The 23661-nt window shown below is 51.2% G+C and overlaps 1 protein-coding gene across 5 annotated transcripts in view; it reads right to left on the bottom strand.

Moving 5' to 3' along the window:
• PTPRU (protein tyrosine phosphatase, receptor type U) overlaps positions 1–23661 on the bottom strand; it is an 88406-nt gene that overhangs the window by 24135 nt on the left and 40610 nt on the right. For 3 of the 5 annotated variants that reach the window (XM_027518144.1, XM_027518152.1, XM_027518179.1), the window contains 8 exons: positions 21557–21666; positions 21061–21262; positions 20624–20726; positions 17927–18200; positions 16926–16962; positions 15863–16001; positions 11104–11133; positions 7371–7528 (listed from right to left, as the gene is read on the bottom strand). In XM_027518144.1, coding sequence (XP_027373945.1) covers positions 7371–7528; positions 11104–11133; positions 15863–16001; positions 16926–16962; positions 17927–18200; positions 20624–20726; positions 21061–21262; positions 21557–21666 — 1053 coding nt within the window. The remainder of the gene's footprint in view (positions 1–7370; positions 7529–11103; positions 11134–15862; positions 16002–16925; positions 16963–17926; positions 18201–20623; positions 20727–21060; positions 21263–21556; positions 21667–23661) is intronic. The other 2 variants (XM_027518168.1, XM_027518161.1) reach the window with 1 other exon arrangement.

Below are 23661 nucleotides of genomic sequence, written 5' to 3' on the forward strand. Positions count from 1 at the left end.
AGTCAAAGCTATGGTTTTCCCAGTAGTCATGTATGGATGTGAAAGCTGGACTATAAAGAAAGCTGAGCACTAAAGAATTGATGCTTTTGAACTGTGGTGTTGGAGAAGACCCTTGAGAGTCCCTTGGACAGCAAGGAGATCCAACCAGTCCATCCTAAAGGAAATCAGTCCTGAATATTCACTGGAAGGACTGATGCTGAAGCTGAAACTCCAATACTTTGGCCACCTGATGCGAAGACCTGACTCATCTGAAAAGACCCTGATGCTGGGAAAGATTGAAAGTGGGAGGAGAAGGGGACAACAGAGGATGAGATGGTTGGATGGCATCACCAACTCGATGGACATGAGTTTGAGTAAATGCCGGGAGCTGGTGATGGACAGGGAGGCCTGGTGTACTGCAGTCCATGGGGTTGCAAAGAGTTGGACACGACTGAGCGACTGAACTGAACTGAACTGAACTGAACCACTGGACAGCTGATGTTTTGCGGGGAGGACTGGAGGCCCAGAGGAAAGAACACTGAGTGTGGAGTCAGAGAAGCCTGAATGTGAATTCTGACTCAAGTCACTTGACCTCTCTGGACCTCGGTTTCCTCATTTGAAAATGAGGATCCTTAGATTTCCCTCAAAGACAGGCATTTCCCCCAATTCCCATCCACCCTTGATGAAGACAGGCCACCAGTTATGCAACCAACAGCACACTATACTCCTTCACTATCTGCAATTAGCAAGCAACTTTAAAGAAACACAACCTGTAACAATAGCTAACAATATCTAACATACTGAGGGCTTTCATATGCCTGGCATGATTCTTAAGCCATTCAATCCTTAGAATATCCCTATGATGTAGGTATTATTGTTATTCCCCTTGTTACACAGGGGCTTCCAGGGTGGCTCACAGGGTAAAGAATCTGCCTGCAATGCAAGAGACCTGGTTCAATCCCTGTGTTGGGAAGATCCCCTGGGGCAGGGGATGGCTACCCACTCCAGTATTCTTGCCTGGAGAATTCCATGGACAGAGGAGCCTGGCGGGCTACAGTCCACAGGGTCACAAAGAGTCAGACACGACTGAGCGACTTACACTTTCCCTTGTATGGCTTCCCAGGTGGCGCCAGCTGTAAAGAACCCACCTGCCAATGCAGGAGACATAAGGACACAGGTTTGATACCTGGGTCAGGAAGGTCCCCTTGAGGAGGGCATAACAACCCACTCTATATTCTGAGGCCAGAAGGGTTAAGTGCCCTGCTCCTTAAGTGGCAGCATTAGGATTTACGTTCAGGCCCATCTGACTCCGGGACCCTATTGTCTTCCTCTGATTTCCTCTTCCTGATAAGCGGGCATTTGCGGTGTCAAATAAGGGGCATTTATTTGACGAACCATTTGGCCAGAACCCTCTGGTTTCCCATAGTGGACAAGAGCTCTGGAAGGATGAGAACCCAGAGGGTATGAGGGTTTCAGGGCAGGATCAGAATCCACAGGGGCACATTCCAACAACTTGGGAACATCCCAGCTCAACATTTACTCAGCATGGGAAGTCCCTATTTAAAATTTCCATACTAAGGTTGAATCTAATCAACATGGTTCTAAACCACAAAAATCTGGCCTCTTCCTAACAAAAATCTGTTAGGAAAAGAAAAGTAGCAGCTAGACCAGGACGCGACATAAAGAAAGAGAGAAGCCTTAAGACTGAGCTTCAGTCTCCTGAATACATCTTGAGCTTCCCAGCCGTCACACCTTCCCCCTGCGTCCAGCATCCTGCCTTCAGTGTCCACCCCTCCTCACCCCTCATCAAATCTTATCCATCTCAGCTGAAACCCTGACCTCCCCTGCCCAAAGGTGTGTCTTCTCAAGACTATGGCAACACATTGTCCCCACCTCCCCAGCAGTTAGCCCAGTGCTGAATCTCCTGGGTCCATCTCACCTCCCAACTAGACAGTGAGCTCCTTGGGTGCAGAGCCCATGTTTCCTGCCTCTCTCCGTCTCTCCTTAGGACTCAGCAGCAAGATGCATGCCCACACCACCCCCACCTCCCACTCCCCCCAAAACCCACTTGAGTTTTCAGCCCAAGCAGACCTCGCCAGGTTGTCCTCTGTGCATTTACACATGCTGTTCCTCATGCACAGATGCCTTTGCTTCCCCGTCTCTGCCAACCCAAATCCTACCCGGTCCACCAGGCCTGCGTGATACAGCCCAAACAGCAATTTGCAATTCAAAGAGACCTGCATTTAAATCCTGACTCTGCCACCTTCTGGCGGTTTGACCCAGACAAGTGATTCTCCTCTCTGCATCTGTTTCCTTGTTTGTAAGATGAAGAGTTGATTAACAGCTCAATGGCAACCCACTCCAGTACTCTTGCCTGGAAAATCCCATGGATGGAGGAGCCTGGTGGGCTGCAGTCCATGAGGTCGCTAAGAGTCGGACATGACTGAGCGACTTCACTTTCACTTTTCACTTTCATGCATTGGAGGAGGAAATGGCAACCCACTCCAGTGTTCTTGCCTGGAGAATCCCAGGGACGGGGGAGGCTGGTGGGCTGCCGTCTGTGGGGTCGCACAGAGTCGGACACGACTGAAGCGACTTAGCAGCAGCAGCAACAGCAGCACGCAGGGCTGTAGTTAAATTTAATGAGGGAAGGTCACAAAGAACATCATGCAAGTCAATGGACTTGAAAGCATAAATGAAATGGACACATTCCTAGACAAGACACATTCCTTTTTCAAGACACTAAAAGTGTCTTGAAAAAATAGAAAGCTTGAAGAGGAGCTCTTTCTTCCTTTAAATAAATTGAATTAAAAGTTTTAAATGTTTCCATAAAGAAAACAAAAGAAAAGGACTCTTGGTTTCACAGATGAATTCCACCCAACTTTCAGGGAGTTGGAGCCAACAACTCCAATCTTCTGTGATAAGGAAAAAAGAGACAAGATCTCCATGCATTTTATAAGATGAGTAGAATCTGGATACCAGAAACCAGACAAAGATAGCACAAAAAAGACAAATTACAGGCCAATCCCACTGGGGAATACAGCTTTAGAATCTTGAACTATATTATACTAAATCCAAGAATTCATAAAAAAATATTACGCATCAGACCAAGTTGAATTTACCCAAGGAATGGAAGGTTATTTTAACATTAGAAAATCTATCAATACAATATTGTAAAGCAATTATCCTCCAATTAAAAATAAATAATTTTTTAAAAAGGGAAAAAAAGGAGAATCTAAAACTGTCACTCACCTCACTAACAAACTAAAGGAAGAAAAATGACATTATGAGTAGCTTCTAAAGAGTCAAACAAATAGACAAATATAACAATACAGAAATAGACTCACAGGCATGGAGAACAAACTAGGGTTTGCCACAAGGGCAGGGGGTAGGAAGAAAGGCAAAATAGATGAAAAGGATTCAGAGGTACAAACTACCAGTTATAAATTGTAAAAGCCACAGGGATGTAATACACAGCACAGAGAATATACCCAATAATATTGTAATAACTTTCTGTGGTGTATAATCTATAAAAATATCAAAGCACTATATTACATACCTGAAACTAACAATGCTGTAAGCCAACTATACAATAAAAAAAGAAAGTTTATCAAGGTGGATGCATATAAGACCAATATCTATCCACACAAAAATCAATTGCATTTCCCTATATGACCAATACTTAGAAATATAATATTCTAAAAATGTACCCCATGTGCGCTGGGAACACTGGACATCCATATGCAAAAGAATGAAGTTGGACCCTTATCTAACATCATACACAAAAAGTAACTCAGAAAGGACTAAAGACCTAAATGTAAGACCTAAACATAAGGCAAAAGCTTCATGACACAAGATTTGGCGAGAATTTCTGGGCTATGATACCAAAGGCATAAGCAAGAAAAGAAAAAAACAGACAAAATGGACAACATCAAAGCGTAAACATTTGTTCATCAAAAGATACGAATCGCAGAGTAAAAAGGCAACCCGCAGAATGGGATAAAAATGTTTGTAAATCATTTATCTGATGAGGATTAATATCCAGAATAAATATAGAACTCCTAAAACTCAACAGCAAAAGGACAAACAGCCCAATTCAAAAATTCTCCAAATAAAGTACACAAACAGCCAATAAACTCATGAAAGGATGCTCAACATCACATCACTCCAGCATGAGGGAAAAGAAAATCGAAACTACGAGATACCATCTCACATCCATGAGGATGGCTGCTATAAATTTTTTTTTTTCTTTAACAGAAAGCAAGTCCTGGCAAGGATGTGGGGAAACGGGAACCCCTGGGCACTACTAGGGGGATGCAGAATGGTGCAGCCACGGCGGAAGACAGTATGGCAGGCCCTCAAAAAATCAAAATAGACCTCCTATATGATCCAGCAATTCCATTTCTGGGTATATACCCAAAAGTACTGAAGGCAAGGACCCAGAGAGATATCTGTATACACCCACCCGCTCCAGTGTTCTTGCCTGAAGAATCCCAGGGACGGGGGAGCCTGGTGGGCTGCCGTCTATGGGGTCGCACAGAGTCGGACACGACTGAATCGACTTAGTAGCAGCAGCAGCAGCATGTTCATAGCAGGCTTCCCTGGTGGCTCAGGCAGTAAAGAATCTGCCTACAGTGCAGGAGACCTGGGTTCCATTCCTGGGTTGGGAAGATCGCCTAGAGAAGGGAATGGCAACCCACTCCAGTATATTCTTGCCTGGAGCATTATTCACAATAGCTAAAACTTGGAAACCACCGAAGTGTCTATCAACAGGCAAATGGGTCAGAAAAGCAAGCATATACATACAACAGAATATTATTCAGCCTTAAAAAGAAAGGCAATTATGGAAGTTCCTTGGTAGCCCAGTGGTTAGGACTCTGAGCTTCCACTTCAGGAGGCACAGGTATGACCCCTAGCCAGGGAATTAAGATCCCTCATGCCATGCGGTGCAGCCAAAAACTAAAAGTTAAAAAAATTAATTTTTTCAAAAAGCAATTTTAAAAAAGGCAGTTCTAAAAGATGCTACGACATGGATGAACTCTGAGGACATTATGCTAAGTGAAATAAGCTAGTCCCTAAAGACAAGTACTGCATGATTCCACTTATATGAGATAGTAATCAAAGTCACAGAAAGTAGAATGGTGGTGGCCAGGAACTGAGAAGAGAGGGAACAGGGAGTTTAATGGATGTCGAGTTTCGGTTTTACAAAATGAAAACCAATCCTTAGATTCAATGCACATTCCGCCAACAAAGTTTTCCAAGGAATTTGAAGAGATGATTCTCAAATTTTTAAGGAAAAGAATGAAGGCAAATATATCCAAGACATCCTTGGTGAAGAATAAGGTTGAGAGGGCTTGATGTTTCAGATATCAAGACCTAGATACCTATGGTAATTAGCTAGTTTGGTACTGACACAGGAATCACCAAACTGGCCTATGATAAAGAACAGGGAGCCAAAACATAGCCCATATATATATGGAAATGTGATATATGATACGGGGTGGCTCTGCAAATCAGTGGTGAAAATATGAACTATAATACCTGATGCTGGGACATCATCAGGTATTATGATGATGGTTTTCCGATGGTTTTCAGTTGGTTTTCCCTATAGAAAAAAAATAATTTATATCACATACAAAAATCAACTACAAATGGATAAAGACGTAAAAGTGAAATGCAAAATATTAAAAGTTTTAGAAAAAAGTAAAAAATGTCTTGCAACTTTGCATACAGAAGAATTCATTAAACAAACACAAAAATAGAAATCAAAAAGGAAAAGACTGATGAACTTGACTAAATCTACACAAAAATTTGTTCATCCAAAGACACTATAAATAACCAGTGAAGATGAGCCACAAATTGGGAGAAGATATTTGCAATTCATAAGAGACAAATGAGTCTCATCCTAAATATATAAAGAACTCCTAAAAACCACTAAGAAAGCAACAGAAAACCAAACAGAAAATTAGGTAAAAGACATGAATAGGCATTTTACGGAAGAAGAAACCTGAATGGCCGATGATGATTTGCAAATATGTTCAACTTCATTAGTAATCAGAGAAATGCAAATTAAGACTATAGAGAATTACCATCTTTATACAAACTAGTTTGGCGAAAGTGAAGAAGCCTGGCAAGTTTTGATCTCGATGTGGAGTGATGCAAACTCTTACACCCTGCTGCTAGGAAGGAACACAGGCAAAGACGCTTTGGAAAACAATTTGGCCCTGTCTCAGAAAGCAGAACAAGCACATACTTTATAATCCAGCAGCTCTTATTTCCAGAAGCTGCTGTGCAGGTGCATCTAGAGATTCATTTAAGAACATTCACAGCAGCCTCGTTTGTAATAACAAGAAAACTAGGAACAAATCAAATGCCCGTGGATGGCAGGATGGAGAAATAAATTGTGATATATTCATACAATGGAAAACTATACATCAGAGAAAATAAATGAACTATAGCAAAACATCCACCTGGGTAAATGTTGGAAACATGGTGTTGAGCTGAAAAATAGAGAGCAATTTCATTTTTATCAAGCTCAGAATGAGCGAAATTATAGAATGCACTGTTTGGGGACACATGCACACATGGTAAAAATTACTCCCCAAAAGCCAAGAAAGTTATAAACATAAATTTCAAGGGAATATTTACATCTAAGAGGTAGGTAAGGGCTATGAGAGACGCATTCAGATGACTTTCAAATTCACCAGTGGGCTTCAGCAGTGTTTATTGTATTATTACGACTTCATGATTTTCCTAAATAGTCTATTTCCTTTTGTACAAATCAGCACTAAGTCGAATCAAAAGATGTGTGATGAAGCGATTGATGAGAAGCTCCTAACATATACAGCTGACTCACCCTCCTCTCCCTGCAGGCCAGCCATAGCACTAAATGATGTATATACATTCTCATTTAGTCTCCCAGCAGCACCACCAGCAGAGACAATCTTCCTCCTCATTTTATACACGAGGAAGCAGACAACCAGAGAGGTTAAGCCACTTGCCTCAGGTCACACAGCTCAGGGGACCTGAGATGCAAACCGAGGTCTAACTCCAGAGCACTTCCTTTCACACAGAAGGAAAGAGATGGCTCTGACCCGGCAGCAGCGCTCCCTTCCCTGAGTCTCCAGAACACTTCTCACAATTAACATGGGAACTCACACTCCTTTTAGATGAATCTATGTCTAAGACCTCCATTTTCCTAAAGCTCCTCCAGTGCAAAGATAACACCGGTGCCTTCTCTGTATCCCCAGGGCCTGTGCTGGTACCCAGCAGGATGCTTAGTCCTGTGGTTCGGGGTGTTACAGAATCTGCTGATGGGGGGCTCTGTGCTGTTGGCTCAGGAGTCTGGGGCAGGAGTGCCTGGGGCCCACGAGGAAGGGGCAGGCACTCACCCCGGGGGCTGTAGCCATGGGCGTCCATGAAGGAGAGGCCCAGCCGCTCATCCTCCTGCAGCGTGCTCTGGTCCGTGAAGCTCCGGTCCACAGCGCTCATCATGTGGGTCTTCTCCTGGCGGTAGTTGACGGTGGCTTTGGTCATGTTCACTGGCTTCCTGCAGAGGAGGGTCGATGGGAGACATGGGTGCTCAGCTGGACAGGACAGCACCCAGAGGTGGATGGGGAGACCCGGCAGTCAGGGGCCTTGAGGCCAGGAGCCAGTCTAGAAGCATCTCTGGGTGCTAAAGGGACTCTGGCCCCACCCTTTGCTCACCAGACCCGGAAAGCTGCCTCTTCGCCCAAAAGGGACCGGGCGGGGTCCCTCATGCTGGGCAAGATTGAAGGCAGAAGGAGAAAAGGGTGACAGAGGATGAGATGCTTGCATGGCATCACTGATTCAATGGATATTGGTTTGAGCAAACCCTGGGAGATAGCGAGGGACAGGGAGGCCTGGCATGCTGCAGTCCACGGGGTTGCAAAGAATCAGACACAACTTGGGACCTGAACAACAACAAGGGTTCCTATCCATGGACCTTTGCTGAGAGCGTGCTGCTGTCCACGGGGTCGCAGACACAATCAGACACAACTTGGGACCTGAACAACAAGGGTCCCCATCCATGGACTTTTGCTGAGAGCAAGGGATGGAGCAGTGGTGGCCTCGGGCTGGGATATGCCTCCTAACTCTCACTGGGCCTGAAGGCTCAGAAAATGGGGAGGACAGTCACGCGAGGCCTACTGTTGTGTCACAACAATCACCGCATCCACCACAAGGAAGACGGCTGCCCAGCTCCGGCCCCTGCAGGCCCCACACATAACCTTCCTTCCTCTGGCCTCACCAGGCAGCTGCCCTGGGACCTCTTCCTCCCGCATGGGAAAGCACTGCAATTCTCCTTCAGGCAGAGGGTCTGGCTAGAGCTCGGCCAGTCTCAGTGTCCAGTGTTCAGTGGACACGGAATAAATTCCAATCACGACTTTTTCTTACCCCCAGGAACCCCAGGATGGTCCTCCCACAGGCCACACTAGACTTAAGTAATCCACACAGCATCCATATTCCTGTCGCTGCCCACCAGCCCATCCAGCTGCCGGAAGCTGCAGAGGGAGAAGGCCCAGTCCTTCCCAAGAAGGGGAGCTTCTGGAGAGGACCCTGGGCAGGGACCCCTGCACAGCCCAGGTCTCCAGTCCAGCTTTAGATGTGGATGGTAGTTTGCAACCCCAGGGAACATGGAGGAAAGTAGGAGGAAGAACAGGGATGGGAAGGCAAGGATCAAGGCTCCACGTCTGAGGGGCTGAAACACAAGCAAAGGGAAAGGATGTGGGAACGGCGCTGAGACTGGAAAAGAGCCGGGACCCGATCACAGGGAGGGCTCAAGACCAGAGAACCATTCACCTGCCCAGCCCTACAGCATGCAGGACGCAGGGCAGACCTGAGAGAGGACTTCCAGGTCATGCGGGCTCAGGGACACTGGTCATCGTGGAGATGAAGAGGATAGTGTGGGACTCACTCTCCCAGAGAGACAAACTCCACTCAGCCCTTCCCAGCTCCAGAGCTGCTGGGGGCAGGGGAAGGGACAGGATGACCTCTGGATGCCCCTCCTGCCAGGACGACAATGTGTTTCCTCTGGGAAACACAGGAAAGAGGGCTGTGTGTCCGTGCTGGGGACCAGTGTGGCTATGCACTGCGGTGGGTGTGCCTTTCCCAATCTGAGTCGGCTCAGCGGGCCCAGGTCTCGGACTCCCATCCACCTTCAGGCTCTGGATATCTCCCTCACTCCGGCCCAGGGCAGAGCCAAAGACCCTTTGGGGGCAGATGAGGAGAGGTCTCTGTGGCTGTGACCTTGAGCATCAACATAAGGGAGAATGTGGAGGAGGAAGGGAGGTGAAGAGGGAGACGGGGGTGGGACAAGAGAATTAGGAGGATACAGAGAAGGGAGAGGAGGGAAAAAAGGCATAATGACAAGGAGAGAGGTGGGGAAGGAGACGGGGGGGCGGGGGACAGGTCAGACACCAGCGACCACAGGGACGACAGACAGAGGGCCTCGGACAGAGGACAGCCCGTCAGGCTGGCTGGACCCTGGAGCCCAGGAGGACCCGTCCCGAGAAGATCCTGGCCTAGGAGGCAGTCTGCAGCGGTGAACCACAGGGCTCTGTTCCTGCCCAGGCCTCCTGCTCTACTTGGCAGAAGAACTTCAAACATCAACCAACCAGATCCGCAGACAGAGCCAGGGGGGACACTGCATTGTGGCCTCCAGCCGACCTCAGGGTGCAATCAAGCCGATGCTGTGTAATATGGACAACTCGGAAAAGTTCTGCATTTAGGTTCAAAATTAAGTGTTCTGTGACAACCCAGAGGGGTGGGATGGGGTGGGAGATGGGGACATATGTATACCTATGGCTGATTCATGTTTATGTATGGCAGAAAGCAACACAATACTGTAAAGCAATTATCCTCCAATTAAAAAAATTTTTAAGAATATGAGGGTTCAGGATGGGGAACACATGTATGCCTGTGGCGGATTCATTTTGATATTTGGCAAAACTAATACAATTATGTAAAGTTTAAAAGTAAAATAAAATTTAAAAGAAAAAAAATAATAAATTAGTTTAAAAATAAAAAAAAATAAAAAAAAGAATATGAAAAGATTACAAAAATGTGTGTAACTGAGTCACTTTGCTGTACAGCAGATATTAACACAACATTGTAAATCAACTACACTTCAATAAAATAATGTTTTTGAAAAACAGCTGCAGAGTAGAGGGAGCAGGAGCGCTGCCTTGTTAGGAGCTCAAGGAACAGCTGAGCTGGAGGCGCCACGTGTGTTGACGGGGGTGTGGTTGCTGGAAAAGCCAGTGTGACAATGGGTGATGTCGATGCAAGAAGAGGGTCCAGGGAGGAGGTGAGAGACCACCGTCCTCTGGGCTGGCCTGGGGCCACCTGGGCCTGCTCTGCAAGGAGGGGCAAGCACGGGTGCAGGGGAATGATCTGGAAGGCTTGCAGGGTCAGAGATCCCAGAGGCGGAAAACAGAGCAGCATCGGCAGGCCGTGGAGTTAGACGGGTGCCCGGGCTGCAACCCCGTCTCTGCATGCCCTGTGACTTCTGACAAGTCCTTAACCTCCCTGAGCCTCAGTTTCCTCATCAGTGAAATGGGGCGATCACAGGGCCTCTTCTCGGGGTTATCGTGTGGTTTCTGTGTGAAGAACTGAGCTTAGGGGAGGTGTGCAGGGATCGGTGGGTCTGAGGAGCTGGGCCCAGCTGGAGAACGGCTGGAGGTGCCCTGGGAGCTGCCCTGTCTCTGCCCCCAACATGCATGCGTACACAGGCTGTGGACCCAGAGCAGGACCCTAGCAAGGACCTTCCTGGACGTTAACTGAGGTCTGATTTCGGGAGGTCCCGACCAGCAGGAGTGGCTTGAGACACAAGGGGCTGCCCTGGGGTCAAGAGGACAGGAGGCTCTGGGAGGTCCAATGACTTGTCTGGGGCGGCTCAGAGAGCTGGATCTGAACCTGAGACTTGGCACAGAGCAAGCGCTCATGACCTCCACACAGGAGGATGGCAGGGAGAGGAGGGACAGCAGAGGAGGGAAGCTCAGAGGCAGAGTGGCCGTGGAGGAGGTGCTGACTCCAGGCAGGGTCGGGGCGGGGGGGAGGCGCTCCCCAGGAGGGGCGGGGCCCCCGGGCAGGTGCGCTACTTACGGGTAGTAGGAGTAGGCATAGTGGTTTCTCCTGGCAGCGTGCAAAGAGAACACACAGGTGGGCCACGGTTCGTGCATGAGGTGGGGCCCAGGGCAGCACCGCCAGCGGGAGGGGCCTGGTGCTTTCTCTGCTGGGGACCGGGCTGGCCTGGGACCGAAGGGTCAGAAGGGCCTTCTCTGACCCAAGGGCTGGCCCGGCTCCTTCCAGAACCTTCCCCAAGCCCACTGCTGGAGTGAGAGGAGGTGGGGAAAGGGCTGGGAGGGAAGCAGAGCTTTTACACACATGTGTTCACAAAGAGAAATACACATGCAGACATGTTCATGGATACACACACTCACATAGAAACACATGGACTCACTCATGTACTTACAAACACAGACCTATTACATACATGCAGACACTCAGACACATGTTCTCAAACACACAGATTGACACACAGAGATACCTACAGAGACATATATTCACAAATACACACTCACATAGAAACACATGGACTCGCTCATGTACTTACAAACACAGACCTATGACATACATGCACTCAGACACATGTACTCAAACACACAGAGATACATACATAGACATATATTCACAAACACACACTCACATAGAAGCACAAGGACACACTCATGCACTTACACAGACCTACATGCAGACACTCAGACACCTGTACTCGAACACACACACTGGCACACACAGATACATACACAGACATAAGTTCACAAACACACTCACACACAGATGCCTGCACTCACACACTCGAGGTAACTGTGCAGTCATCCTTGCAGACCACCCCCGGCAGTCCCCATGCCACCCCCCTGCCCCCCGCAGGCTCCACTGCCCCTGAAGGGACAGCCCTCTGCAAGCTGGGAAGAAATGAGCGGCCGGGATGGGGAGGGGGGCTGGACGCCAGGGGGGCCCCCCTCAGCCACCCGGACTGCCCCTGGGTGTGGGGTCCACTAAAGGAGCCGCGTGGCGCCCTCGTGAGCACCCAGAGCACAGCTGGGCCAAGAGCCCTGACGGGACCTCGAGGCACCGGCAGTGGGGTCGTGGGGCAGGTCTGATCCCACCTCCCCGGCGAGGAGCCGGGTCCCAAGAGTCATGTCAGTCCGCGGCTCACAGGGGGTCAGCGAGAGTCCAGACCAGGCCCAAGACCCTGACCCCAGAGCCAGCCCCTCCTGAGGCCCCTTCCAGGCCCGCTCCAGGGTCCTCCACTCACCCGTGCCCACGTCACCCCATCAGCAGGGAGGGGAAGGCAAGGAGAGGGGAGGGGAAGACAGAGGCCCAGCCAGGGCGGGAGAAACATGGTCGCACAGCACGTCTTCCATCCTAGGGACAGAGTGGGGGTCCAGGGCCCTGAGCTGGTCAGAGTGGCCCTGAGGGCAGGGAGATGGGCTGAAGGAGTGGCATTCTTCTGGTCTCAGCTGAACTGTCATAACTTCAAAAGGGCCGATCCTATGGACTCCCCCACAATCACCAACTTCATTAGTTCCCCCTTTACTCTCTCTCTGCCCCTTCACCCTGACACCCTGGTCTTTTCACAATTTGTGCTTTTTTTAGTTTAATGCCAGACTCCCCATGCATAGCCACAAAGCACAAGAGGACCGCATCGTGGTTGCTTTTGCCCACTGGGGATCCCCAGGGCCCAGGACAGTGCCCAGGGAATATGCATTCCCTCAATACAGATTTTATTAAACCGAGTAATCAATAAATGAAGAAAAATAACTAAAAGAACCCCATCTTTATGAGCTTCTATTTTCTCCTCTAAACAAGTGAGGTTAAAAATAATCCCCTCCTGGACAGCAAGCGTGCACCCAGCCCTTCCCTGCCCCTCTGCTTGCTGGGCTGGGGCGCGGGTTCAGGAGGACCCGAGTATCCATAAGTCATACACAGAGCACCCGGGGGACACACAGGCAACAGGACAGAACCTCCTCTGCCTTCATGCAGTTCTCAGTCCAGCAGGGAAGAGAAACACTGAGCAAAGCCTGTGAGTATGTGAGTGAAGGGCAGGGTGGGGTGGGCAGGGTGGGGGGAGTGCTGCAAAGGGAAGTGGGAGGGTCTCTGGAAGCAGAACTAAAGGGTCCAACTGGCCTGGGGCAGCCCAGAGTTCCCAGGGGCAGGTGCATCCAGCCTCACTGTCCAGGGGGCAGGATGAAGAAGCTGAGACCTGCTCCCAGCCACCTCCACCCCACCCCCGGTGCCTCCTTCCTCCAGTAGGGTGCACGGGAGCTCCCTGGGGGCTGCTCGCCCTTAGAAACCTCCTAATCTGTCCATTTCATCCATACCCCAGGCTGAACTGAACACCCCCATCCCTGCCAAAGCTGCTCTGCCCCATGGCACCCACGGTGCAGACTGAGGGAGCCCTCAAGAGCACAGTGAACCCGGAAGGCCAGGTAGGATTCGGGGGAAAGCAGCAAGAGGCTACAGAATGGGACTGAATGGCTTTTAGAGGATCTAAGAAGGGACAGGGCAGAGGCAGGTGGCTACGGGGAAGGGATCCTAGAGGCTTCCAGTAGCAGCTGCATGAAGTGGAGGGCTTCCCAGTGAGGCTCTGGTAGCATCTCTGACCCATCCATCCTCTCTTGGGCCTGGCACTCTCTTTGCTGGGGTGGGTGACCTTCCCTACTTTGCCAGTCTTCCCTCAAGAGTAGATCTGGAGAGACTCAAATACCGCCTGCAATTCCCCGAATCTGACCCCTCCCCTACAGCCCTCTATCTGTGCCACTCCCCACCCCCCAGGGCCTCGCCTCCTATAGGAACTTCTTGTGCCAGCCGTGGTGAGGCCCTTCACATGCCAGGCCACAAGGAGGATGAGCTTTGCGGTCAGGCCTGGGTCCAGTCAGGACCTGCTACTTAAAGTGACATGGGCGAGTCGCTTAATAATAGTTTCCCGACCTGTGAAAAGGAACTTAGATCTGCTTTGTGAGTCAGGATCCAGGAAGGAAAAATTCCCTGATGTCTCCCGAGTGCCGGAACAGCGCCTGGTACACAGTAGGTGATCAGTAACTACGGTTCTAATGGGTGATGTGTGGAGAGCTCTTGGCACAGCATAATACTCATTAAATGACAGTTTAAATGATTTTGCCTCAGGAAGCTTCACAGGGAACAATCAGAGCCTGATGCCCTGAACAGACCATCCCAGCACCCCACTGCTGGCATGCCCCCACCCCGAGACTCTTGGGGAGAGTCTCTTTCCTGCTGGTGCCTGGCCTCAGGCAAGGGGGTCCCTGCCCAGTTCTCCCTCTCTCCCTGGATCCTGCTTATCTGCTCCTGACAGCCCAGAGACCCAGAGCCAACCCACCCACACGTGCCCAACTTGGCAGCAGCAAGGGTCGCAGAAGCCAGAGCCCAGGAGGGGAGAGGATGGAGCAGGCTCTATCTCTGGCTCCCGGGTGACCTTGGGCAGGTCTCTGCCCCCTCTGGGGCTCAGCGTCTCCATTCCTCAACTAAGGGGCTTGGACCACAGTGTCCTGGGGCTGCCTGGTAGGGAATGAGGTGGGGCAAGGAAAATGAGGTGGGGCAGGGTCTCAGAAGCCCACCGAGTTCCAAACCAAGGCTCAGTCTTTAGTGCCCCATGTACTGGCTCTCAGGAGAGGTTTATTTAGTGTTTCGAAGATAGGTTCTGCTGCTTTTGGAAGATGGGAAAATCACTAGGCTAGACATCCTTGAGGGAGAAGGCAATGGCACCCTACTCCAGTACTCTCGCCTGGAAAATCCCATGGACAGGGGAGCCTGGTAGGCTGCAGTCCATGGGGTGGCTGGGAGTCGGACACGACTGAGCGAATTCACTTTCACTTTTCATTTTCATGCATTGGAGAAGGAAATGGCAACCCACTCCAGTGTTCTTGCCTGGAGAATCCCAGGGATGGGGGAGCCTGGTGGGCTGCCGTCTATGGGGTCGCACAGAGTTGGACACAACTGAAGCGACTTAGCAGCAGCAGCAGACATCCTTGAACTACAATGGCAGCTCTCAGTGTCCAGGTTCAGAGCCTCCACAGTTCTAAACTTGGAGATTCTCAGAATCTCACATCCTGGATTTCTAAAACTCCAAAACAGTTTAAGTTCTAGGTTCTAAGATAGGCTGGTATTCACTCCGCCCACTGTGAAATGTACCCGAAAGTGCCTCCGACACAAACATGAGGCTGGACCTTTGAGGCCTGGGAAATGGCAAGGGCAGGAAGGGAGGTCTCCTCTGAGTCACAGGCCCAGAAGGACTCCTCAGGGATCAACAGTAACAGAGTCCAGGGCAAGCTGAGCCCAAGAGAAGATGGAGCCTGAGAAGAGCCGCTGCTCAGGGTCCTCGGCGTGAAGGGGAGTGAGCCCCGCCCCCCACTGCTCAGGGACAACACGCCAAACCCGTGGTTAGGGCAGACGAGACGGCAGAAGATCTCTCGTGCACTGAGGATGCCAAGTCAGGTCACCTCCTCACCATCCCCATCAGAACAGCCCAGCGGGCACAGTCGGGTGGGGCCCACTCCCAGCACGGCTCCTTGGCAGCGGGCACTGAGAGCCTTTCCCTGGACAGGGGCACCTGGCACCGGCCAGACCTGGGCTCCAGCCAAGCCACTCTGGGTCAGCTCCATCTGCAGAGTCTCGGGCTTCCCCTCACCGGCTTGGGTCGATCCACAGGCCTGATGCCCAGGTTGGCAGCCCTCCACACGCCCGCCAGGCGGCTGCCCAACCAACCCTTAGCCTCCTCTCTGCTCACCCGGCCTCGGACAGGCAGAAGCCCCGGGTGGGCCAGGGCACTGGCCTCACTCACCCCTTTCGGATGATAATAATAATGGCCCCCAGTAGGAGGATGAGGACAGCAAGGCCCCCCGCACAGATGCCCAGGATGAGTCCCATCTCCTCCGACCTCTGGGACACCTCCAGGGGCTGTTTGCTTTCCTTGCAGGCAGCTGGGGAGAACAACACAGGACAGAGGATCAGAGTGGAGGCGGGAACCACCTTCCCCCTGCTTGCAGAGGTCTAAACTCCGGGAGTTGGTGATGGACAGGGAAGCCTGGCATGCTGCAGTCCATGGGGTTCGCAAAGAGTCAGACGTGACTGAGTGACTAAACTGAAGCCCCAAGGAATAAACCAGGCTACACAAACAGGTGCACAAAAACATCTGCCCATCATCCTCAGCACATGTCCCGCCTTTCAGTCAATCAGACCCATCTCTCACCGTCCCTCCCACCTTCTGCATCCTCCGGTCAGAGGCCTTAGGTGTCCTGTGCCCCTATCTGGAATAGCTCCTCATCAGAACAGCCCAGCAGACACAGGACTGTGGTGCCCACTGCGATGCCCTCTCTCCTGCCTCAAATCCTCCCCATCCTTCAGTGGATGGGGGATGGAGGATGTGTACGGGGCCTTCAGACGCAGCCTCCTGCCCTCCTGGGAGGCAACAAGGGAAGAGAATTACGTATCGAGGGCTCGGTTAGGGCATCTCAGGACTGGAAACCACCCACATTCCCCATCTGGGAGCAGAGTCAGTGCTACAGGGTCCATGCTATCCCCCTTCTCCTCCCCACAGGAAAGGGGGCAGATACAGACTCCAGGACCAGGGTCCAGTACCCACCACCCCATTCCCAACTTCAATGGCTCACCCTCTGCCAGGCCCCTTCTGTGACCATAGTGGTGTGAGGGTGTGTGCCCAGGCTGGGAGAAGAAGCCCTCGAGATGGGGCACATAAGGCCCAAGAAGGGAAATGTTTCCTGGCCCCCACCAGTCTGCCAGACCTCCCGCCTCAGCTCCCACAGCCCTGAGTGCCCAGCGTCCACCTCCCCAGAGCCCAGCAAGTAAGAAACCTTCGGCGTAAGGACTGAATCAGGGGGACTTACCCTTCCGGGCGAGGCGGATGCAGTTCAGCCGGGTCTCCTGGAGGCACAGATGGAGCGGGTCTCAGCACCGCTGAAGCCAGGACCTGACCCTCCCCAGAGGCAACCTTAGACAGGCTGTCTTGGCCCTGGTCAGGGTTTTTCTGGTGTGAACTGTAACTAAACACACCCCACCAGCAGGAGGGTCGACGGGGAACCAGGGACGGAGGGGCCAAGAAGGGGAGGGGTCCACAAACAGACCGATGCCTTAGGAAAGTGGAATGAGATGGGTGGGAACAGGAAAAAAAAAAAAAACAAGGAGTGGGTAAGGAGGAGGTGCTCAGAAATGAGGGTAGTGCTTAGGTCCAGAGGTCCGCTTGGCCAGGGGGCAGCCTGGAAAGGAGCGATCCGAGGAGGGAGGAGCCTGGAGAAGGGCGGGGCTTCAGGGAGGGAGGAGGCGGGTCCTAGGCTTCAAGGTCAGGTGAAAGCCAGACGAGGAGAGGGACACCCTCTGGAGCCAGAGGAACCTGAGATGGAAGACCAGGGCCTCAGGAGGCGGCAGGGACCAGACTGGGAGCTTGGATAGAAATGAATCCGGGAAAAGCCCACCAGGCTCCTCTGTCATCTCTGGGATTCTCCAGGCAGGAATACTGGAGTGGGTTGCCATGCCCTCCTCCAGGGGATCTCCCCGACCCAGGAAATCAAACTCGGGTCTCCTGCATCGCAGGCAAATCTTTTACATCTGAGCCATCAGGGAAGAAGCCCCTGGAAAGGGTTAGTACTGGAGAGAAGGTGTCTGGGGTTAGGAGGGCAGGGCTCAGATGGGTAGGCAGAGGTGCACAGGGCTACGGGAGGCCTGGGCGCAATATGGGGAAGGAGGTGGGGAATACGGTTAGTGGGAGGCGAAGGGTGGAGGGGTAGAGGATGGGGCATTGTCTCCAGCTTCTGTAGCAGCCTGCTCCGGCCTGTCCTGAGCCTGCCCCCCTCCCCTACCGCCCCCACCACGACCCTGGCCGGCCCCTCACCCCCTTCAGGTGGCTTGCTGCCTGGAAGTAGATGAGATAGGCCTTCCTGGGCTCAAGCGGTGGGTTCCAGAAGCCGCGGTAAGTCTGGTTGTCACCCACGGTGAAAGGCATGGCCTCAGGCAGACTGCTGGCCGCCAGTTCGGCCCCGAAGTAGTGCACCAGGCCCCGGGCCAGCGCTGCATCGAAGGTCAGCGGCACCGGGAAGCAGTCCTGGCTGCCAGGCTCCCGCCGGAGTCTCCGCGGCCGCTCCTCCTCCACAATCACCTGGTACACACTGGACATGGGGAGGGGACAGGGCAGTGGTCACAGTGGCCAGAGGACAGGGAGAGCTATCTGGTGACTAAGGGTGCGGACTTTGGGGTCAGGCTCAGGACAGCCCTCATCTCAGCTCTGGGCAAGTCACTTAGGCTCCCTGGGCCTCAGTTTTCTCCTCTGTAAAATGGGAATGATTACAGGGATGGCTGCATAAGGTAGAGGTGAGCAAAGAGGCAAGTTTAACAAGCAGCCAGTGCCTGGCAACTGTTATTACTGTAACTAAGGCTGAAACTATGTGGGCCCTGCTCAAGCCAACAGAGCCCTGAAGCTCCACCCTGACTCCTAGGGCCTGGGAACCTCAAGTCCCGGGCTCCAACCAAGTTCCCAACTGTTCCCTCTAGGCCTCAGTAAATTCGAGTAAGACACAATGCATTCATTCATGCAGAAAGTTTTTACTGAGCTCAGACATGAGTCCTACGCTGGGCACCTGGGGCTCTGGGCTTCCTGGAACTGGCCTCCAGTGGGGGAGCCAGTCACTGAGCAGGCAAACGAGGTCACACTAAACCTACGTCTCAAATACTCTCCCAACCCAGAGGCAGCCCTGGGTCTGCAGCTCTGAGCCTACCATCTCCCAGGCCTGATGGCTGATTTGTGTTCCCTGGTCTCTGTCTCCCGATCCCATCTTGTGTGTGTCTATTTATTTTCATCACCATACTGAATGGCCTTGTCCTATGAGCTCCTCCAAATCCTCTGTGGAACAAAGCCAAGAGTAAATAAATGAATGCTGACAAATTTAAATCTTTCCACTCCCAGCCTCAGTCACGTCTGGGCGTGTGACACCCCATACTGACAGCCTGCACTCTGGGAAAGTAGAAATGCCTTTTCCTTGCTCTCCAGCTGTTTTTTTTGTTTTGTTTTGTTTTGAGCTCCCAAGTTAGGAGGGAATCACCCTAGCACCCTAAGATTTAGGCCAGACAGGTTCATCCCATCTTTAGCCAGCCCAGGCCCCTCTCAACTCCATTTCCCAGGCCGAGGTCAGGCCTCCTCTGGCCCCAGGTCCCGCCAGGAGATGCTAATAATCATGAAGCGTGAACAAAGCACATCTTGATCTGGGACAATCACCATAAGGCACAAAGGAAAGGGAGGCTCAGAGAGGTGAAGGGACATGTCCAAGGTCACACTGTCATCGGGCCTCTCCACCTCACATGGTCCATTCCTCGCCCCATCCCAGGCTTGCCTGAGACGCTGACTGGGCTGCTCACAGGATCCCCCAAGGGGACAAGGAAAGGAGAAGGTGCTTCTTTTTTGGAGTAGTTGGGTCCCCAACTCCTCCCAATTCAGAGGCACCAGTGTCCTGAGCCTCCTGCAAAATGCCAAATTCCACTGAGCTCTGCAGACTTCTTCCTGCAGCTCCCGTTAGTGTCTGGGAATCAGCCCAAATCAGACTGTGCAGTAGCAAATATAGGGAGGCAAAGCAGGAGGAAAAAGTGAAAGCGAGGAGGAGTGAGGAAGTGAGTGAGTGTCAAGAGCACCTGGGAAACCCCCTGCCACCTTAGGGGGTCTCAGTAGGACTCTCTCATGGCCAACTGCAGGCTGTCACCCTCTCCTGGTGCCTGAGCTTTTATGGGAAGGAGGGGGTGGACCAGAGGGCCAGGGAGGTTCCATGACTTCAAGGAAAGGTACAGCCTGTACAGGCTTTCAAATCCCAGCGCTATCACTTACCAGGCGTATGGCCTCAGGGGCACATTATTCAGGCTCTCTGAGCCTGCTTCCTGATGCGGAAAATAAGGGTGCTGATACCCACTCCACCGGCTGCCGTGAGGATCAAATGACTCATGCAGGTAAAGTCCCTAAGATGACGTCTGGCCCACAGGAAGTGTGTGCACACATTGCACAAACACACTCACACTCTCACATACACACACATCACACCCACAATCACACACACACACACACACACACCCCATCTTATCTCCAGCACCTTCTCCCCAACAGAAACAGTCACTGCAGCATCTGCTTTCTCTGCAAAGAAGTAGGGAAGCCAAGCTCTCAGACACTCCAGAGAGATGACCCCATGTGGCCAGATGCCCTAGCCTTCCAGAAAACTCATCCTTGTGTCTCCCTCGACAGGAACCCCCAAAGGAAAAGCTGGGGAGAAATAAAGCCCCAAGGTGTCAGAGGTAGGTCCTCTGGAGAGATCCAAACAATCTCCTGTTCAAGATCTTGTGACAGTCACCACCAGACAGCCCACGACCTGAGGGGAGTGAGTGCCAGCCTTCCACCTGCCCAGGATCACAGAACATCCTCCTCCTGACACTCTGAACTCTGAGGAGGAGACTGAGGGAAGACAAGGGTGAACGGGCCTGGGTTGGGGTTCTGGGTCAGAGGACAGGCCTCTTTTACCGCCCTGACCTCCCGCCCCTCCGTTACACGCATGCCCACCTGATGGGCGCCCCGCGGCCCTGTGCCGGCCTCAGAAGCACGGTGATGGTGTTCTCAGACTCACCCAGCGGCGACGGCATGTCAGCATAATCAAAGCTGGGCGCTGGGGGAGGGGACAAGGACATAAGCCCGGAGCCTGGCCACTCCAGGAAGGCCAGGCCTCCAGGCTCCTTGACCTCTGCCATCAGACCGCTTCCCCTTCAGCCTCTGCCTCCCTGTTCCCTCTGACCTGAGCTTCCCTGACCCCTGACCTCAGCCCTCGGATTCCACCAACCATCTCCAGAACCCTCTGAGTTAATCCTCCCTGACCTCACCCTCTAAATGGTTCATTTATCTCAGCAGGAGTCCTCCATTTCCACCCCCAAGAAGCCCCACCTCCGTGCCCAGGGGACTCTGGCCCTCCCCAGAGGGGCCAGGCAATGTCAGGCGGGGCTCACCTGAGATGTTGGTGGTGATCTCGGTGAGCGCCGCCTGGCCGAAGCCTTTGCCCGTGCGGGCCCGCACCGAGAACAGGTAGGTGGTGCCCGGGTGCAGGTTAGAGAAGACATGGTAGGTCTCGTTGCGGAGCTTGGAGATGGTACGCCGTGGGCCCGGCACGTTCACCGCCGGGTCTGACGACTCAACACTCTGGTAGCTGATCTAGGGGCAGAATGGGCAAGAGGCAGGCTCAGGGGTGGGGAAGTAGCCTCCCACCCATCATGGTTCAGGTGAGCCAGGGAAATGGCTGGGCAAAGGCGGAGGCTTGGGGGAACCGTGGGTACCCTCAGCCCAGGCCTCTGGGTACCTTTGCCTTCTGCCTTCAGGTCCCCCATCACCCATAGGGTATGGACCCCAGCCACAGCTGAAGGAACTCCAATGATCACCTCTGTTCTCCCACCCCACACACTGCCCTCTCCAACCTGTGGGCCCACCGTCCACCAGGGCCCAACCCACCTCATACTGAGTGATGAGGCCATTGGGTTCCTGGGGCTCCTCCCACTTGAGGAAGATCATGTCCTCCAGCGGAGTGAAGGTCAGGGACTCAGCCGCAATCCCGCCAGGCACTGCGAGGGAAAGATGACACGGGGCAGGGAAAAGCAAGCTTTGGAACCAGATTCCAGCCTTGCCATCTCCTAGCTGGGACGCTTGGACCACTCAGCCTCTCTGAGCCTTGGCTTCTTCACCTGTGAAATGGGGATGATAACAACACCTCCTCGACCAGAATTAAATGATGTGATGTACATAAAGCCCCAAGGCAAATACCTATCAGCACTCTCATATGGTCCGGCCTACGTCTGAGCGCTCAAAAAGGGCAGCTGGCATTTTCATTACTGTGCAGGAGGCATTTCTCAGGAAGAATGAATGCTCCTATTTTGTTCCAGCTGAGTGGTTTTCAGAAAATACAGACATTTGCCAGAAAAATGAAAACAACTGCCTTACAGTGGCAGGATTATGGGTGGAGATGTTTTCTTGTCTGAAAATTACTAATTACACAAACAATATGTTCAATGTAGAAAATCAAAATAAGCATAAAGAAAAGTAATGGTACCGACAGTTCCATCACCCAGAGATAAACACTGTCAACATTTCAGCAGAAGCCCTTTCAGATATGGTTTTGTTTTGTTTTTGTTTTAAGGTATCATCTTCACAGCTGGCTCAAGGAATTTCCTCTAGGAAGAGAATGGCCTCCTTTGTTTGGGAAAACACTTTGATAAACCTTTGTGCGGAAGCTGAACTTCTAAGATAGGGGAAGGCGGAAACCAAGATAACAGCTCAAGAACCTTGGGTTAAAATTAAGTTAACCAGGCAATTCCACTATTCACCCACCAAAACGTTAAAAGGAAAAAGACAATTCCAAGTGCTGGTGAGGATGCAGAGCAACTGAAATTTTCACACACTGCTAGTGGGAGTGTAATTCAACACAACCGCTTGAGAAAACTGGATATATCTCATTATGAACACAAACCCTGAAATCTAGCTGTTCCACTCCTAGGCATAAACCCATCAAAATTGTGTAGATCTTCAAAAAAAAAAAAGAATCTACAAGAATTTTATTTGCAGCACAATTTAAAATAGTTGCCGCCACCGCTGCCACTAAGTTGCTTCAGTCATGTCTGACCCTGTGCGACCCACAGACAGCAGCCCACCTCTGTCCCTGGGATTTTCCAGGCAAGAACCACTGGAGTGGGTTGCCTTTTCCTTCTCCAATGTAAAATAGTTGAAAGCAACCCAAATGCCTAACAATAGTAAATAGGATGAATAAATATTCACATAATGGATTATTCAGCAATGAGAATAAATTCTCTAGAACTGTACACGCAACTTGGCTGAATCCCTCAAGCATAAAGCTGAGACAGAGAAGCCAGTCATAAAAAGAATATACACTGATCAGAAAAGGTAAAACCACAGCTACAGTCCTATTGGAAGGACTAAACTCCCAATGCTGACAACACCTCCTACTGGAGAGAATTCTGAGTACATGCTACCCCAAAATATGTCACTTGGAATAAGGATTATCTTGAGTTGAACTGAGAAGGCAATATAGGAGCATACACAAGAAAAAATTCTCTACCTTTCCCCTATTTGCCTAAAAGTAGGACATACATTTGCACAGGTGCCCCACCCCCCGACCTGGTAGGACAGAAGTTAATCATGGAGAAACCTCTGGACCCTTATTAGCCCAGAGGAATCTACATAACAAACTTTACTGACCACCATTAGTTTCCCCATACATTTGATTTCCCCTAATTTGCGGCCCCTAGAAGTTTGAAGTCCTTTTCTTTTGTCTTGTCACTTTTCTAAAAATTCATTGTTCTTGGGTTAAGATGCTTTATAAACCCAAGTTCTTACCACTCCTTTCAGTTACTCATCACTGAGTACTCCCTATTATATGCAAAGCGTGTGTTCATAAACTCCTGTTTCCTATAATGGAAAATAATCTGAATATATATATGTGTGTATATATTCATACATATATACATTATATAAGCTTTTGAAAGATTAATAAAATTTATTTTATTATATATAATAAACTGAATCCCTTTGCTTATGCCTAAAAC

The sequence above is a fragment of the Bos indicus x Bos taurus genome, chromosome 2 (genome assembly GCF_003369695.1).
Source record: "Bos indicus x Bos taurus breed Angus x Brahman F1 hybrid chromosome 2, Bos_hybrid_MaternalHap_v2.0, whole genome shotgun sequence".
NCBI lineage: Eukaryota > Metazoa > Chordata > Mammalia > Artiodactyla > Bovidae > Bos > Bos indicus x Bos taurus.